The 19,539-nt window shown below is 38.6% G+C and overlaps 1 protein-coding gene across 1 annotated transcript in view; it reads right to left on the bottom strand.

Annotated features, from left to right (window-relative positions):
- Positions 1-19,539, bottom strand: part of BDP1 (B double prime 1, subunit of RNA polymerase III transcription initiation factor IIIB) — a 66,461-nt gene that overhangs the window by 2,005 nt on the left and 44,917 nt on the right. Inside the window, exons 26-38 of the mRNA XM_065744298.1 lie at positions 18,453-18,843; positions 16,093-16,209; positions 15,651-15,687; positions 14,157-14,240; positions 13,410-13,635; positions 12,320-12,474; positions 10,145-10,283; positions 8,903-9,074; positions 7,687-7,747; positions 5,956-6,142; positions 3,048-3,264; positions 2,119-2,161; positions 962-1,259 (exon numbers count right to left, since the gene is read on the bottom strand). Of these exons, the coding sequence (XP_065600370.1) occupies positions 962-1,259; positions 2,119-2,161; positions 3,048-3,264; positions 5,956-6,142; positions 7,687-7,747; positions 8,903-9,074; positions 10,145-10,283; positions 12,320-12,474; positions 13,410-13,635; positions 14,157-14,240; positions 15,651-15,687; positions 16,093-16,209; positions 18,453-18,843 (2,127 nt within the window). The remainder of the gene's footprint in view (positions 1-961; positions 1,260-2,118; positions 2,162-3,047; positions 3,265-5,955; positions 6,143-7,686; positions 7,748-8,902; positions 9,075-10,144; positions 10,284-12,319; positions 12,475-13,409; positions 13,636-14,156; positions 14,241-15,650; positions 15,688-16,092; positions 16,210-18,452; positions 18,844-19,539) is intronic.

The following is a 19,539-nucleotide window of genomic DNA, read 5'->3' as shown; positions in this document are numbered from 1 at the left end:
TTTACAAAGTGTTAGAGGAACACTTCACAACCCCCACCCTCGAGAACAAGAATATGTCATTTGTCTCTGAACTAAAGCCTGTAACTACCACATCTTCAGACAGATTTCTGAGAGGAACAGAGACATAGACCTGAAGGAAGAACTCAGAAGAGCACCGTTCTCAAGTATCAAAGGTATTTTACATGTTGCTAAGAATTTGCAGCTTAGGAAGTAAACTTGAAAGCAGGGATTCTTAATTTCAATGCATCATTACCCAGCTGCTATAGATATCACAGATACAAATAACCAATCTGTTTGGTACATAAATACAATGAAAAAGCAAAGAACAGGATTTGGACAGACCTGTGGATCACCACAGTCAAAACCAGTGAGCACAAGTACAACAGAGAAAAGAAACTAAAACTTTTAAATACTCTAGAAAGGCATATTAAAAGAAGTAAACAATCCAAATATCTGGATGTACAGATAAGAACAATACCCTCTGAGCTGTCAGGCTAGAAAGTCCTATGGGGAAAAGACACAAATAAGTACTTGTAGAAACATACTGAGTACTACATCAAAACAAAATCTTATTGGCAGAAGGACAAAAATCATGACAAATGGATGGGTGCATACATCTAAGCATTAGACTGAGCTAAGAAAAAACAATTATCCTAAGTCTGTAATATCGCCTCATGGATGTCTGCCTCACAAGAGGCATATGTCAGTGCCTAAATAGATGAATCATACATCAGTAAAGTCCCTTGGTCAATCTGCCCATTTCATAACTAAAACACTTAAAATTTCAAAGACAACAATTTATCCTTTTTAATTTCTGAGGAGGATAGACCTATAATTCTTACACGTCACAGACAAGTGTAGTACTGTTCTTGTAATACTAAGTGGATAGAGGAATCAGTAACTACATATGAAAAAAAAAGTCCAACAGAAAAGGCTGACAAAAACACTATTCCATAGATACCTGAGTAATGGAGTTACTGAAGATTGTGTTAGACTTTTAGAATGTTCCAACTGTGCTGCTTCATACAGATCTCCCAGTTTTCCTTTTTCACTTATTTCTGTTTTTCTGCTGGAGGCTAACCTAGACGTCACCTCCTCTTCTTGACCGGATGCCAAATTGTGAAATGATGCTCTCCCTAAATTCTCTGTAATTTCACACTGGCTTCTCTCATCTACTGGTGAAACAGACTCAGACAGCAAGGCAGAAGAAGTAAGTACATTTTTCTTTACTGAAGCCCCTGTTTTTTGAAAAGGAATACCTGTAAAAGAGTTGAGAGTAATTAAAAAACTTCAGCTAGTCACTGTCATCGATAACACCGTAGTCCAAAAGATAAATGTGAAGTTAAAATGACTTAAAAGATGAGGGCTTTTTTTTTTCTATTTTTTTTTTGCCATTTTGTTTTCTGAAACCACCACTAAGACCTTAAGAATTTACAATCTACTTTTAAAGTCTGTAAAAATCTTACGGACATTATGTGAAAAAGCTGGAGGAAGTTTAATTTTACAACTGCATCCCCAATCTTCACAGCACACAACAGAGCTTAGTCAAGTCATCTAGCTCTTTAAAATTGTGCAATCTCTCTTTTAAGTTTACTTCAGCGCTAAGAAGTAGTTCTCCAAATCCTTCAAAGGCTCGGATGATTGAAACTATCTTCAGGAATTCTGCTTTCCTACTGTTGATTTCTCCAGAGACCAATTAAAATGTGAATGTATTTTTTAAAAGACTAGTACAAAATAAAAAATGAATTTTGTTCCAGCATGGTAAGATAAATATCAAGACCTCTGGTTATTAGTGCTCTCTAGCAAGGGAAAAATATTTGCTAAGCAGAAGATTACAGGTTTGGTCCAAAAATCTCCTGAAATTCACAAGTAGAGTAACTACAGCACTGCTTTTAGAACCATTGCTAAATTAATAGCCAGCTATGTAGTACAACACATTTAGTTTTAAAGTGGAAATCATGAAACCGAGGTATTATGGTATTACAGGAAAAATTCCTTTCTACTTTTAAGTTAGCTGCAGACAGGACCACTTATGATAATGACAACAAACATTAAACTGTGGTATATTATGCATTTACATTAGCTATAATTTTCTTTTGCAGGTTTAAATTTACCTACCAGAAGTTCTTGTCTGAGTATCTGTGGATTTACTTGAATACACCTGTATTAAAAAAAAATAGTAATATTTATCTCACTATTCAAGAAACAATAAAAGTAGACAAAGGCACATTGTGTATGTACACTTCTAAGAACAGGAGCGATAAAGGATGAATTATACTCTGCTGAAGATTTACCCATTTAAGTCATATCTTGAGCAGGCTTTCAAGGTATTCCCATTAAAAGTGATTCAAGATGAGGATTCAAGATAGAAGGTCAATGAAGGAGAAGCAGTTTTATACAGTCCTTCCTAGAAAAGCTCTCTGAATCATACTTGAAATCATTGCTCATTCCTTCACATAGTCACACCACAAAATCCTCGCCTGCTCACAGAAATTAATGGTAGTCATTCCTACAGGCTGGGTCATGCTCAGGAAGTGCAGAGGGAAGCTGAGACAGGCTGGCCAGTTTTTCTTTGGAAGTGCTCCTTTAGACTAGTGCCCACTAGGTCAAAAATGTTACAAACATATCTAGCGACTTCCTTCTGTAACAGACATCAGCAAGAACCATAATGTCATCCAGTTAATCTACACAGTCTGTCAGTCATCCAGTATACAGTCAGTTTTCCCTCCTGCAATGTTGTTGTCAGAAAGACTGTACTGAATGAACCAAACAGGAAGATGCATTACCAGCCCGCATGCTAGAAAAGCCTAATAAAAATATCCAAGAGTAAACAGATTCTCAAAAAACAAATTAGAATCAATAGTGTAAAAACTGTTTTAGCGTTCAAAGTAGAAAAGCAACATACAGATGTCAATTTGCCTTTAAAATTGTACAGATAAGTAACTTTGTCCAACTTTGAATTAGACAGTTTAAAATGCACTACCACACGTTAAGTGTTAAGCAACTACAGTATGCATAAAGACACTGCTACCAAATCACCTTCTCACCTGACAAGGGCTTTCCACATTACTCTCCACTTCAGTAGAGATGGTTTTCTTAGCAAGAGGAAAATCATTCTCCGCAAGCTCAGCAGCTGACCTTTTTTGAGCCATCTGCACCAAATTTAGAATAGGCTCTCCTGATGCACTCTGTTGTTGTGTGATTTCCATACTGCTGTTTGAACATTCACCAAATTCATCAGCTGCAGTTGTCGAGGATCCAATGCTGTTTACATAAAGTCAAAGTTTTTGTGACTTGTCATGGCTAACCCAGTTGGCAGCCCAGCACCACACAGCCATTTACTCTCTCCTCCCCAGTGGCATGGGCAAGAGAATCAGAAAAAAAAAAAGCCAAAACTAGGCAGTTGAGATAATGTGGGTTTAATAGTACAGAAAAAGAAGGGAAAATAGTAACAGTAATGATGAAATAACGTACATAAAAAGTGATGCACAATGCCTACTGAGCCATAGTAGTTCTAACTGAAAACGTAGGTTCTAACTGAAAACAAAAGACCTCAGAGGAGGAAGCAAAGAGTTTTGAAGGCAAATTTAGAAAACAAACCAGTAAATGGCCGCAGACCAGAACTCATGGAATGCAGTATATGTGGTCATGGTGAAAAATACAGGGTGAAAGCAAACCAAACACAACCATTCGAAAATGCACAGTCTAAGGAGAAAAAAAGAATGACAGGCTTAGAAGCAGAGAAGTAGGCGCATAGTGAGAAGCCATCCTTTGGTGTACGTGTCAATGGAGATACCCATGGAACTGTGATAGGCCACGAACACTTAGGGTTTTTTTTTATTTATTTTTGGGGGGCCGTGCCCAGAGGGTAGTGGTTAATGCAGTTAAGTCCAGCTGGCGTCCTGTTATGAGTGGTGTCCCCCAAGGGTCAGTTTGGGGCCTATCTTGTTTAATATCTTTACTGATGACCTGGACAAGGGGATTGAGTGTACCCTCAGTAAGTTTGCAGATGACACCAAGTTGGGAGGATGTGTCAAACTGCCTGAGGGTAGGGAGGCCCTTCAGAGGGATTTGGATAGGCCGAACAGCTGGGCTGAGCTCAATGGGATGAGGTTCAATAAGACCAAGTGCCGGGTCCTGCACTTTGGCCACAATAACCCCATGCAATGCTATAGGCTTGGGGCAGAATGGCTTGAAGACTGTATAGAGGAAAAGGACCTGGAGGTGTTGGTTGATGCTCGGCTTAACATGAGCCGGCAGTGTGCCCAGGTGGCCAAGAAGGCCAACAGCATCCTGGCCTGTATTAGAAATAGTGTAGCCAGCAGGAGCAGGGAGGTGATCATCCCCCTGTACTCAGCTCTGGTACGGCCGCATCTCGAGTACTGTGTTCAGTTTTGGGCCCCTCACTACAAGAAGGACATTGAGGCCCTGGAGCGTGTTCAGAGAAGGGCAACAAAACTGGTGAGGGGTCTGGAGCACAAGTCTTATGAGGAGCGGCTGAGGGAGCTGGGATTGTCTGGAGAAGAGGAGGCTCAGAGGAGACCTTATTGCACTCTACCACTTCCTGAAGGGGGGTTGTGGTGAGGAGGGAGTGGGCCTCTTCTCCCAGATAACTAATTATAGGATGAGAGGGAATGGCCACAAGTTGCGCCGGGGAAGATTTAGACCTGAGGAAAACATTTTTTCTCTGGAAGAGTGGTCAGGCACTGGAATGGCCTGCCTAGGGAGGTGGTTGAGGCACCATCCCTAGCGCAGTTCAAGAAGCGTTCAGATGAGGTGCTAAGGGATTTGATTTAGTAGTTGGGTAGGGATAGTGATAGGAGGATGGTTGGACTAGATGATCTTGTAGGTCCTTTCCAACCTAATGAACCTATGAACCTAGGCAACCTCTCAACCAACATCTCCAGTTCCATTTTTCAGCATATGGCATGGGGCATCCCTTTGGTCACTGGCTGTTTTTAGTATCAGGTCACTGCACACCCTTATACTTGCTGGCAGGGCAGCACAAGAAGCAGAAAAAGCCTCATCCCTTTACACACTGCTCTGCAACAACTGAAACATCAGTGTGATATCATCAATATTATTGTCATGCTAAATCCAAAACCCATTCCTACATCAGCCACTAGGAAGAAAAATCAACTATATAATAAGTACATAATAAGCCAAAATTCACCTTGTGGAACTTGCCAAAATTCACCTTGTGGCAACTACATATGGATCTTTGATAATACCAATTTCTACTTACAGTCAGTATTTGCTTCAAGTGTACTGTTTACCTTAAAGAAACATTTCACTGCACTACATTAAGGCATGTTAGAAAAATGAATTTTTCTAGTTACAGTTAAATCTAATTACTTTAGAAGCTATTCTATTTCAACTCCATTTATTAAGTCCATAAAAGAGTTGACTGCTTCAAATAGTCCCAAAATACAATACTATTCGTACATGCACCTGCATCTTGATTCTCATCCTCTCCCTGTTCCTCCTAGTATGATTACAAAAAAGATTTGAGAAATCTCAAGAAGCTGCAGAGAGTAGGGAAATAATGTAAAGTAGTAAGGGAACAGTGACACAGAAGATGTACCATAACTCTGCCTGTTAGAAATCCTGATTATCATCAGTAGTTCTCACACTGTGCAGCCAAAATTCACTCTTAAAGATCTATCCATTCAATAACATAAAAATCTCAGGTCACAGGGAAAAGTCCTCTACACTGCTGGAGCATCACACCTGTTGTTTTTACCTGACAACTTACGTAAATATAGTAGTACTTTTTCAAGAATTGTAACACTTACTACACTCATTATACCTCAGAATTTTTTCCTTTAATTTTTTTTTCCACTTCTTCCCAAGCTGAACAGATCTAATTCAAATTGTAATGTTGAAATAATTCAGTTATCTTGCATTGAGGAATACTACTACTACAATAAACAAGCTCAAAAATAAAGTATTTACCTCTGCACTTCAGTCAAGCTGGTTCCACTTGATTTCACTGGACTGATAAGTATCGGTGCTGGTAGTATTGGTTCTGAAGTTTGTTCCAGCAAGGCAGATGTACTGAACTCTTCTGAGTCACCAAGGATTTCCACCAATGTTAAAATGAATGTCTGTTCTTCCTCTGGACATCTGTGATCATCATTCACTACCATAATTTTCCAAGGAAATAAAAAAGTAACAAAAATCAATTATTCAAGTTTAAAATCACACTGTTCTCTTCTTTATGCCCTCCCCATGTTGAGCAATGACTATTTACATGCTCATTACTCCATGAAACACAGGGGATATACTTCACACAATACGCTTGTTTCTTCTATGACAAGATACTCATTATCACTCTTGGGAGCTCATTCACCACAGTAGAATCCTTTTTATCCCTCAGAAGAATATTAAGAATGTCCAGTAGGGATGAAGTTTTTAAGACAAGTGTACTAGCAATAAAGAACAATTTGCTGTTTAATCAAATCTGTGTAACTGTGGTGGTCAGAAAGCCCTCTGTCTCTTAATACTAATCTCCTAATACTGTGAGGTATTAGGAGTTACTTCAAGATACAGAAGTCCGCTGTTGGTTTTTTGTGGGTTTTCTTTGTGTTTTGTTTCCCCTCCCCCTTTTTTTTTAATAAACTGTAGTGTTTTTTTTCCTTTCCCGTTGACTTGCAGAAGACCTAAAAAGTATCATCATGAATGTAATGAGAAATAAGATTAATTTAGTCAAAAAGATGGGCATTAACAGACAACTGCCATCTGCTATTAAAATGAATTTAGGAGATAACATTTCTAAGATTTTTCAAAATTGGAAAGCAACAGCACTGCTCTATTGCTTAAGAATGCTCTAATTTTTGATGAGGTAGAACTGTTATTCCAACTTTAACTCACTTCAGTTGCTTTTTGTTAATCTAATTAAAGATGATATAAAATGCTCTGCAGGACACATCAACAGAGCATTATGATGGACCACCTGAAAAAATACATATGTTAACACTACCTTTTGCATGTGATTGGGAATTTCACAGGAAGACTGCAGTCTGCATGAAGTATTTTGTGCCTCTAACACTGATTGTCCCATATCTTGGCCAAATATTAGTTCCAAACCACCAAGATCTGTTTCAGTTTGTCAATAAATTGACAAGCAGCTATCACCTTAGCATCCTGCATCACTATTTAATAGGTAGCATCTGAAAAGGAAAGTTTGTTTTCTTCCACTATCATCCCCTCTTCTCCTTTTCCTCTTGCCCTGTACTTGCACAGGTTAGCCTACCTACTCACATTCACTGACACTAGCATCCACTTCCAAACTCCATGAACCACTAACCTCACTGAACTACTGGAAAAAGGTTTCTCCCTCTACCACCTTCAGTTTTGAGAAGTGAGTCTGTCTCACAAAGAGCTCTAACAAATGGTAAACCCAGCAAAGGTAAGCAGCAGGAGCTCACTGCAGAGAGGAAAGAGCAAGAGCTCTCTCTTCTATTGATATCTAAGCTTAAGGAATCATCCATAAAGTTTCCAAGTCTAGTTTGCATTAATGAAATCTAAATAAGAGACAAGAGTGGGGAATGGCACTATACTGTTGGTCCTTTAGTTTGTTCATGAAGTAGATTATTCAATCATAAGAAAATTTTTTTTTAACCTTCGCATCACTGCAAGATGCACAAGTTTTTTGCTAACTTAAAATATTAGCATGCATTATACCTGAAGTCTCTTCTGTGCTGCTTATATGTTGCTGTTCACAATCACGAGTACGTGTTTCATTCTGGAAATAAAATACATAAAATAAAACAAGTTGGTAAGCTTGACAAATAACTCTACAAAACAAGAAAGAAACAAAACATGTCAAACACTGAAGGGCCAGAAAATCTAAAGCTGCATTTTATCAGTTTTTACATGTAGGTATTCTAAGCTGAAGGATACCACACCAATAAGAACAAGAAGCACTTGGGCAATATATAATTTATATGCAGCTCACTCTTTGTTTGGCTGATTTATGGAAATAATTTTGTATTTCCCACAGCACTACACTGTCATTGATGACTCACATAACAAACTGCTCCAAGAACATAAATTCCTCCAACCCTCACAAAACAACTGAGTGCCAAAGAGAAGAACCAAGCTCTGCCAACAGACTTATCCTTTGTCTTCTATAGCATCTGTCTTTGATGAGAAAAGAAATACTCCACTGCAAGCTGCCTTCTCCTACCATTTCTGAAACTCCAGTATGAGCACAATATTTTTTGCATTCTGTTCTAAACAAAGATCAGTAATGGCACATCTACAGGATGCACTGAGGAGACAAGTTACTGCACTTCAGTCATTCCAAAGTAACTGCAAGTACAATGGGATCAAGCAATGCTGGAGATCTCGAAGGAAGTGTGAATAAGTCCCTCTAAGTAAGAAAAAATAAATTTCTGTAGGAACAGCATAAACCACTAAAGATGTGAAATACATATATTACAATGGCCAAATAAGTATATGTAGAAATTAGTTATGTCCAGGAATGAATGAAAAAGAGTATAGCAAAGGATGAAGTTTATTTATACAAAAGTTTGCTTTAAGCAAAGCAAATAGAGATGACAATGAAAATGCAGAGTCATGGCAGTAATTTTAGTCTAAAGAGATCTAACACAGTAGGAGGCCAGACTGAATGATATGGGAGTCTCAATATTTCCATCAAAACTCTGAAAAATCCTCAACATCTTGCTAACAAGCAACATTTACTGTTGAAATCCTAAAAACTGAGGCTTGCCGGAATGATTAAGTACAACTATGCCTGTGAAAATAAAAAAAAAAAAGTTTTCATTCATCATCTGAGATACCAGGTAAAACAGGTGAGCACATTTGTACTGAAAAATTCCTCCCTCTTCAGAGTCTGAGAAACTGGGCACTTCTAGACTGTAATTAAGGTACTTACCTGTGCAAAGCTGATTGTACTCTGAATATCCGTGGCAGGACGTGGATTTTGCACAGCTGGTCTGTCCACAGAACTTTCATCCAGATAATCCTCTAGTCCAAGGTGAGATTTCTCACATTCTGATGACAAGTTCCTGGCAGTTCCACAAACATCTATCATCTCTTTCTGTGTTCTGTAAGACACATATCCAGTTAGTTTGAAACAAATTAAGGTTACCCTGTGTATGGGCTAAACTTTGTATAATACAGTTCTAATTATGTGTTAAATGTGAAGCCTACATATTTTCATGGTTTTATCATTTCTTATATTGGTAATTGTAACATCAATTGGGGTGCTAGGAGTTAAACAGTTAATGCTCCAGTTCCACGGACTGCAGAATTTTCAGGTACCTGGCTCTTAGAAGAGAACTTCATACCCCAGAGGACTTCGTGTTCCTGTTTTCCACCCAGAGGGAAAGATAAAACTGCACATAAGCCCTGAGACTTCCTCTTTTGTTGGTCACGTCAGCAGTGAAGGTTCCCTAGCCATCTCATCTTTGCTTTAGCATAAGGTCTTCAACTTTGGACACCCTTTCATTTTATTTGATTAGGTTCAATTCTGATAATACTGTACTATATTGTGTTATTTTGCATTCTGATATTTAATAAATAATTTTTCCTCCTCAGATTGTTGCCCATGTTTTGTTTTTAGGCCCATCTCCCTACCCTCTCCCTTTTCCCCCCTCCTGGGGCATGGGCCCATAGGTCCCCCACCCCATTCATCACAGAACTGGGCTGAACCAGCCCATAAACTGTTGACATGTATTTCTAAAGCAGAGAACCTATTTAAAAATTATTACAGAACATGCATAACCTTCAAACAGATCTACATAACATATTCAGCCAAAAGCCCCCCTAACACCACTAACCCCACACCTTACTGCAAAATCCTTAGAAGCACATTAATGCTTTCAAATCAATCAACTCTTTAAGATCTCTTTCCAGACACAGTTTAATGGGAGACAGTTAAGTAGCAAACACTAATTTGTGTTTACTCTCAAAGTTTTAAGGCAACATCCAAGAAATAAAAACCATAAAAACAGATCAACAGATTAAATTACACTTCTATGCATTAACACATACATTAACATACAATGTCCATAAGCATATGATTTCCACCATAACTGTGCTACATGTACACCTCAGCTGCTTTTTTTAGTAGACTATAGGAATAAGTCGGTATTGGCTGATGGTTTCTTCCTACCTCTCTTCGTTGTTCATTTGCTTGACAAGTTCCATACTAGTTGCAAAATGCTGAAGAATTGCAGAATCCCTTGAAGTTGGTCCTACCATGACCGGTTCAACCTTCTGCATTTCTGTAGTACCTCTCAAGTCCATAGACTCTAAGATACATAAGATTGTATTTTAACATATATGTTACATTAAACAATTTGTGAATTCTCTTCTACGTAATTTTTACATACAAGTTTTTGTATTTAAAAACACAAATAAGTAGAACTATATAAAGATACATACTAACGATTATTTTTATACATATCATATACATACATTTTATATTAAAAATGCTCACATATAGTATAGCTTAAAATGAAGGTCTCATATTTACGATATACATATATATCATCTTACCTTGGTATTTTGTGCTCTCTGCCAGTGCTATGGAGACAATTAAAAACTAAAAATCAGAACACCTGACATACCACTACAGTCTGTAATTACTTTAAGAATACCAAACCTATTCTGTACATGTCCCATTCAAGTTTTGATAGAAGGCAAAGACAGTAATAACAGAAAGAAAGCATGGTGTACTGTACTCCTGTCATTGCCAGCCCTGTAATTGATACTGACATTTAATTTTAAATTGAGGCTTCTGTTTCTGTATAAAACTACTATAAATGAATATCTTGTTATAGCAGTAATACATAACCTGTGAACAAGAATTCAGCGAGACCTGGACAGTATGGAGAGTTGGGCAGAAGGAAAATGGATGAGGTTTAGCAAGAGCAAGTGTAGAGTCCAGCACCTAGGGAGGAATAACTGTATGGACCAGTACAGGTTGGGGGGTGACCTGCTGGAGAGGAGCTCTGAGGAGAGGGACCTGGGTATCCTGGTGGATGATAGGTTGACCATGAGGCAGCAGTGTGCCCTGGTGTACACAAACGTCAATGGGATCCAAGGGTCCATTTAGAGCATCACCAGGAGGTTAAGGGAGGTGATCCCCCCCCCCTACTCTGCCCTGGTGAGGCCTCACCTGGAGTACTGTCCAGTTCTGGGCTCCTCAGTACAAAACAGACAGATATCTCCTGGAAAGAGTCCAGCAGAGGGCTACAAAGATGATGAAGGGTGTGGAACACCTCTCTTATGAGGAGACGCTGAGAGATCTGGGTCTGTTCAACCATGAAAAAAGATGACTCAGAGGGGATGTGATCCATGTCTATAAGCATCTATGGAGCAGAAGGCAAAGGGACGAGGTTGGACTCTTCTCAGCAGTGTGTGGTGATATGACGAGGAGAAATGGCCACAGACTGATGCACAGAAAGTTCCTCAAAAAATGTGTGTGGGAACTTCTCCACAGTGCAGTGACGGAGCACTGGCACAGCTGCACAGAGAGGTGGTGGAGTCTCCTTCTTTGGAGATGTTCCAGACCCGCCTGGATGCCTACCTGTGTGTCATGGTTTTATGATATTTGGTACTGGTATTCCACAACATAACATCATGTAGTGCATTTGGAGTTAAAGAGTTATTGCTCCAGCTCCATGGATCATCGATAGTTCCAGGTATACCTGTCTCAGAAGAGAAGAACTCCATTCCCCAGAGGACTGTGCGATGCTTTGCGTTCTTACGTGTTTATGCTCACAGGGAAAGATAAAAACTGTCTGCGGTCACGGGATGCTCTCTTTCCTTTGGGATGGACTCAGCAGTGGGTGCTCGCTGCTGTCCGCCTTCAGCGTTAGCGTAAGGCCTTCGGTTTATGGGACACTCTCTCTTGCTCATTTTCTTTATTAGCTTTAATTCCAATTATATTGTATTCTATTGTGTTATTTTGCTTTTCGATATCTATTTAGTAAATTAGCTTTCCTCCTCAGATCGTTGCTGCTGTTTTGTTTCTAGGCCCATCTCCCTTTTCCCTTCTCCCTTTCCCTTTCCCCTTTCCTGGGGCGTGGGTCCATGGGTCCCCCACACTAATCGTCACAGAACCGGGCCGAAGCTGCCTGTAAACCGTTGACACTGCAACCTGGGCTAGGGAGCTGCTTTAGCAGGGGGGTCAGACTCGATCTCTACAGGTCCCTTCCAACATCTGCAATTCTGTGATTCTGTGAATTGGAAAAATCCTTTCAGCTTTGTTTTACATTATAAAGAACCATCAATCCATTAGAATAAACTATTTTCAAAACCCTAGGATAAGAAACAGGCTTACCTCTTTGAACATGATTTTGTTGTTCTATATTTAGATTTATATTAAACGGGCTCTGAATTGTACTTTCACTGGACTTCAGTTCTCTAGTGTCTGGACTTGACTTCTGCAGACTGCCTCTTCTCAGTCTCATATTACTTTCATGCAGAGAGCTACTGCTAAAGGTAAGAAGGAGAAATGCAATCAACATAGCTTTTGATATCTTGACAGCTAGCAATAAGATAAAATTAGCATTTTAAGCAAAGACCACTGTAGCAAAAAAGATGAGAGAGGTAAAAGAGATGACAATGAATGGTTGACATATAGACTGCTGCTGACAGAGGAGGCATTATTTGGCAGAATAAAAAAATAAACCTCAGCTACACGGGTAACTGTAACATGCAAGTATATTATAAACTAGTATGTTCTCTATCAAAATAATGGAAACATTAAAAAATGTAAGATGACCAGTGATCTGACACTGATCACACACTACTACGTTCTGGTTAAAAATAAAATAAAATAACAAACTTAAAGTAAAAGCTTCAACTGCAGTTTTTCAGAAGAGCACAAGCTGATAATTTGTTCAAGCAATCAACAGTTTTCCAAATAACAGAGCGTGATGATCACTATATTTTTTTCTGAAAAAGTGTTCCAACATGCTATCCTATATTTTAAGAATATTTGAGTAAAACTCAAAAATACAATGATAGAAGATTACTGCTCCTTGATATCCATTTGCTCTACAGGAAGAGCACAGTAGCAGTGTCACTTGACCAATTTGTTTTAGCCTGATTAGCCATAAAGTATTGAGGGAAAATGGTTGAAATGATTAACAACAATTTCATACCAAGAAAGTTTTATCATTCTCCCCTTCCAAAACACAAATTAACTTCTGAAGAAGAAATCTCACATCTCTCAAATCATATATCCACATCTCAAAAATTATAAAGACAAGAGTGGGGGTTTTCACAATTACCTAAGCTGAGAAATTTTCACTAAAGCAAGAAGACAGACTACCTGCAAATCAAGATAAAATTCCAGAGAGAATCTTGCAAAAGTAAGCAGTGTCAGAGGATTTGCCTCTATAATTTAATTGAAGTAGTAATTTAACCTGGTATCTGTTGCATTTTTCTCAAAATATTCTTGAACACCTGTTCCTGCACCAGTGCTTTGATCTTCTATGTTAATGTTGCTTCCATCCTTGCAAGGGACCTTGGCAGAAGTAGCCGAAGAAACTACATATTGATTAGCAGCTCTGTTTTGCTCTGAGTCATCATGGGTCACAAGGCTACTGGCCGTGTTCAGTTCATCTTGTGCAGGTAACATGCACGTCCATTCTAGTTAGAATACCAAACAAAATAGAATAGCATAACTTAAAAGATAAATTATTATTGAAACAATGGAAGTAGATGATAAGTTCTACATGAAAATCTACCAAAAACTAGACTACAACCCTTATAATTTCACGTTACAGCTAGTCAGAAGGAAAGACCTATATTTCGATGTAAAGGCCTGGAAAGATTACTTACAACCATTTAATGCCAGATCCTCTCTTTTCATCCCATCTGTGTTGCCAACATAGATCAATTAAAACATGTCCTTCCTTAAATAGCTCTGAGAAACACACTATGATGCAGCTGCAACTCAGTAAGGTTGTTTGCTTTTTCTATCTCAGCTGCATTGCCTAGTCACCTAACGTAAGTATGTGCTACAATTCATCAGGACTGAACACGTAAAAGACTCCTGACCTCCTGCTATGCAGTCACATGAAAGGGAGATCTGCAGCCATTGTTCTGTTTCTCCATAGGTGGGACCAAGAAAGCACAGGGAAGACTTTGTCTCATAAATCAGATCATACCTTCATTACTTGCTTTTAACTGGAACATTGGATCACCCATTGCAAGTAAAGTCATGGCAGCTTCAGTGCTTCCATCACTAATTCCTGCAAAATTTTTCAAACAACAGGTTAAAAATCACAAGCGTAAGAAATTCATTTACCACATTCAAAAAGCATTTGATGTTATCAATACAGCACAGAATGTATTTTAAATTGTTGTTATTCATAAATTAAGCTACTCAGACAGATGGCAATTCCCATCCACTAAATTCAGTATTCCCTGAATGATACTCCCTGAAGGAACTGCAGTCAGGAGGACACATGATGGAGGCTCATGTTGAGGAGTTGCTTGAAGGACTGTACCCCATACGAGACCAGCAGAAAAAGCATGATAAGGTAGGTGTGGCAGAGGTGAAGTATTATGGACTGACAACAACTCCTGCTACCTCCACTCTGGAGTAGCATGCAGAAAGGGAAGTCAGGAGTCAGTCGAGTCTGGGAAAGGCCAGGACAGGGAAGTGTCATGGGGAAGAGGTATTTCAGTCTTCTCTGCTTCTCACCACCCAACTCTACTTTTAGTTAGCACTAAAATAAAATAAACAAACTTTCCCCAAGTTGAGTCTGTCTTGTAAGAAGTGATATCTCTGTCTATATCTAAACCTGTGGACTTTTCCATCCTATTTTCTCCCATTGTCCTATTAAGGAAGAGAATTGACAGAGCAGATGGTTATGCATCCCATAGCCAGCCAAGCCACCACAGATGGAAAAGGAGCAAGAGCTTAAATGCAGAAATCCATAACCTGTAGCACTGACACATATCCTTGTCTAAATTTCTGTTTCCTAACAAATTGGTCATACAAAACTGAACATTTCCATCCTCCAAAATTATTATACTGAAATAAACCAAAGCAAGACAGTAGACTTTGCCTTCTTCAACCAAGATTTAACCCAGTCAATATCAAGTGCTCCTTAGAAAGACTGAGAATGTATTTAAATTCTCAAGTGAAAGCAATTCCGAAAAACAATACACCTGTTAGGCTTTGAAACATATCTCCTATGGAAAGGCATTTTCTTCTGGTCAGAGTCTAGTTAGAGACTGTAAGAGGACAAAGCTATGACTCTGCCCACTCCTAATATCACTTCGGGACACATCAAGAAAGCTGAAAGTTGAGGGTTGGATTTAGATGATCTTTAAGATTCTTTCCTACCAAGCCATTCTGTGATTCTATGGTTTGTAAAGTTTCCTCTTCTCCCAGTACAGCTAGCTACAGCAAAGGACTCCGAAAATGCACTTTCTGACTCTAAAAAAACTGAACTTTGCAACACTTGGTTCATTTAGTGATAGAGAACAGAGACTGCAAATAGTTTAAGTCTTCTCAAAAAGCATAAAAGAATCCAGTACCTAACAAGTATTTTTTTCTAAGAGAAATACATCTTGAAATTTTCTCCATGAATAACTAAAAAATTGGTAGCACATTAATGGGGAAGACACAATCAAGATAACTGCATATCTACCTTTTTCCACTTCTGGATTTTCATGTACAGTCGCTTCCTTAAATGAAAAGAAAAACATATCATAGATCTACATAAAAATCCATCTGCAGTTTTAATCTAATACACACTGGTTAATTCTCTGCCCAAAAGTCACCTTATCTTTAAAATGGTATATTAGAAGCTGATAATAATTTATTGTTTTCCATATCTATACAATCACAAGCACGCCTGGAAACTCATCAGAGACCACAGCTTTGTATCTGCTATAAAACAGGAGAGAGTAAAGGAAGGTGGAGGGGAAAGGGAGGGTGAAGAAACAATGGGAAGTTGTCTCCCCCATCAACTGACACCCCAGTGAGAAAAACTAAGAGCGCAATTATCATTATAGTTTCTGAGAGATGGTTCCTGAGGTACAAAGATGATGGCAATGCTGAGTACAGTGTCAAAAAAGAGACATTCTTACAGTTGGTATGGTGTTCCCTTTTTCCTCCTTCTGTATGACTGGCTGGACAGACACGTGAGAAAGACTTTCTACATCAGTAGCCACTGGCACATCTGGGATGTTCATAGATATATCCAGCTGTAAAAATTATTTTGAAAGCATTTCAGTTCATTAGCCCTGGCAGAAAATCTGTCAAATATATATATATATATTTTTCAAATAAACCACATGCTTAGCAGATACTGAACATTTCATGGGATCCCTCCACAAATCAAGTACCAAACAATACTGCAGATTAAAGAAGGAAGCAATTGGAGGAAGAACTGGCACTGCTGCTTGTAACTAAGCATCAGAAAACCTTCATTATCTGGCTGAGACCTCTTGAGCTGGCTGTTTAACTCAAATGGGTTTTGTTAATTTTCTTGTTTTTTCTGCTTTTCAAGACTCCAGGAAAAAAAAATACTAACTTCAGATACTTGCCATTTTCAGAAACATGGACTTAAATATGGCAGAGCTGTTACAATATTACCAGTGAGTTTCTTACAAAAATTGCTTAATCTTTGCAGTTAACAAAAGCTTGTACTTTTATTGTACTTTGCACAATCTACTTAAATATGGAAACAGCTGAGCCCTCAGACATCTAATCATAATTGTTACTATCATTTACAGTTCCTGTGTGTTATACCAGGTAACTGGTTGATTAATCCCATACCTAATATTGCACATATTTAAAAGGCAAAAGATTCAGCAAAATTTTCCTTGCATCAACTCTGCTCTCCATTATTATTCTGGAATTTCCCAAAGTTTCTGGACTGAATTTTAAATTCTCTTGCTGTTTCACCCAGAGCAAGAAACAGTATGAATAATTTACATAAGGATTTCAACAGGAGAAAATAGGAAAACTGGTAGTAGTAACCTGAAAGGAGATTTGAAGGTAATTTCCCCTCTGTTTAACTGATATGATACAAAGTCTGGCTACAGTCTCAGAGTCTTGAGTCTAATTCTAGTCTAAAACCTCATACACTAGAGCTGTACTTTAGGCTTAACGTTACTAACTCTAAAAGCGGTCCAAGGTCATACATACAGCTTCTGAAAAAACAATTACCAAAATGTAGGGCCCATGGCCTTTGGATCTGACCATGCCAGACATAGCAGGATCTCCCCTGAACAGGGTCCAGTCTGTGGAACAGTTACATTGGAGCACGGGGAAGGAGTGGAGTCCATTACTATGTTAAACTCTACAGACTGAACAAAAGGGATATAGGGCTGGATCTTAGATACACATTTAAACTTAACCCACTGTTTAAGTTTTATTTTATAGGAAGTACTATAACAGGAACCACGTGAACAAAGGAGGACAAATCTCCAGAGAAACCAGAAATTGTACTGGTGATCAACCTAAGCTAGCTTTGGCATCAAAAATTCAGCATAACACACCACCTAACTGTCCTGAACAACCACCATAATAAATGGAACACAGGTCATGGATTAAATGAACCCAGTGGATACCTGATGGACATTTTATGGGGGTAGACCACAGACCAAGGGGATGTTATCCATGTGTATATCAAAGGACTAGAAAGGAGACTGTAAGTTAAATAAGGATGCACTGGACAGCATAAGATAAGTGAATGATAAATACTATGGAATGAAGAGGGGTGAAGGTTGCACTGGGTATGGACAGGATGAAGCTATAGGAGGAGGAGGAATGAGGCATTTTTTATTATGGTGTTTGCCTTCCCTAGTAATCTTTATGTTCACATAACTTCACCCTGCTTTTCAGGAAGCACTCTGCTGGTGCAAAGTAGTGAATAAATTCCTTATTATGCTCTGCTTTCACATGCAGCTTTTGCTTGCCTATGTAACTGTATATCAATCATGTCTTTATATCAATCTTCCCATTTTATTCCCAGTCTTGCTGGAGAGGGGAGTGAGGAAACAGCTGCATGAGTGACTTGTTGGCTGGGGCCAATCTACCACACCATTAAAATTCCTTGATGGTATGACAGTGGCAGAAACAACACACATAAACATCTCCTATTTCCTAACAGAGCATTTCAGTTCTGCATTTGAATATCTGCGCAATCCTAGGCCTCTAAGCATGCAGCAAGCATGTCAGGCTGTGCCTACATCCAGTCCCAAATAAATTATTTGGTGAGCACCCTGCAGATCTACCAACAGTCCATAACACTAATTGGATCTTAAACTGATGTAGTTTCATTCGGAACCAAGTACAGATGTCTTGCTACTGCTGACACTTTTCTTAATGAGTTAAACCAAACTGGGATGAGAAGAAAACAAGTACTAGCCATTGCAATTAGAATAAAAGCTTTTGAACAAGCAAAACAAACACGCACATACAGAATACAGCCACATTATACCTCTTCCATCGTTTCCTCTATCTGAACAGGAATAGGCTTAGGAGATCTAAGACCCACAGGAACAAACACTGGAGCTTTGTTTACTTCCTCTGGAGCAAAACATTCATCTTCATCATCAGGCTCAAAGTCATCTGCTTCCTCCTCATCTTCTTGAGAAGCCCGGAGCATCACCAAGCTGTTTGTTTTTGAACTTTTCAGTTCCCTCACAGGTTTCTTTCTGTGGACATTTTTCATGCTTTTGCCTCTAGTAACACTCAATTTCACTTCTTGTCTTTGATTCCCCTTCTCACAGGGATCAGCCTCACATTCAGAGGCAGAAGATGAACCAGTTCTCATCTCCAATCCATGTTTTGGCAATGCTATCTGTTTTGATGTTCTCCAAGATAGTCTTCTAGAACACATAACATGAGTATGTTAAAAATAATAAGTCTAATACAATCCAAAACGTTAAAGAAACACCACGAATCAAAATAAACTCAATGAATAGGAGAAAAGTATCATTGTAATCAACACTGCAATCCTGTTACTTCCTGACACACTGACAAAAATGCACTCAGATATTACTCTATCTGAAAACCATATCTTCGTAAGCACAAAGCACTGATTTTAAGTACACAACAAGCAACTTCTGCTGAAAAGCTGCATTATGAAAATTAAAAGATATAGAATTTTTTTAAGAAACAGAAAAAATTAACTTTCATTTTGAGACAGGCAAAAGTTGCAAAATTTTCAAATCATAGGAACTTCTCTAGTTCACCCTTTGCTAAAAGTACAGTACTAAACCCAAACTATGAGATTTTAGTTAATCGCAGTAATGCCACCAAACCAGAACTGTTAGATGATAACTAATTATTTGATCAGGTTTCTTAGAACACAATCTCTTTGAACTAATTACCATCTCCATCCTCAAAGCAATGGTCATAACCACTTCAGGCAACAAAAATAATTCCAAATTTCCCATTAAAATAGCTCCTATAGTCATCTGATAGGAAGATAAAACCAAGCATGAACAGAGGGGACTTCCAGCAGTTTGTTTAGATAAATCCCATAATCCCTTTGTCCCCAATAAAGGTATTTCAAAGTCCTC

The sequence above is a fragment of the Cyrtonyx montezumae genome, unplaced genomic scaffold (assembly GCF_038088225.1).
Source record: "Cyrtonyx montezumae isolate F1298 unplaced genomic scaffold, pur_monq_1.0 scaffold_30, whole genome shotgun sequence".
Classification (NCBI taxonomy): domain Eukaryota; kingdom Metazoa; phylum Chordata; class Aves; order Galliformes; family Odontophoridae; genus Cyrtonyx; species Cyrtonyx montezumae.
The sequence above is the reverse complement of the archived record's forward strand: the minus strand, read 5'-3'. Positions and strand labels throughout refer to the sequence as shown.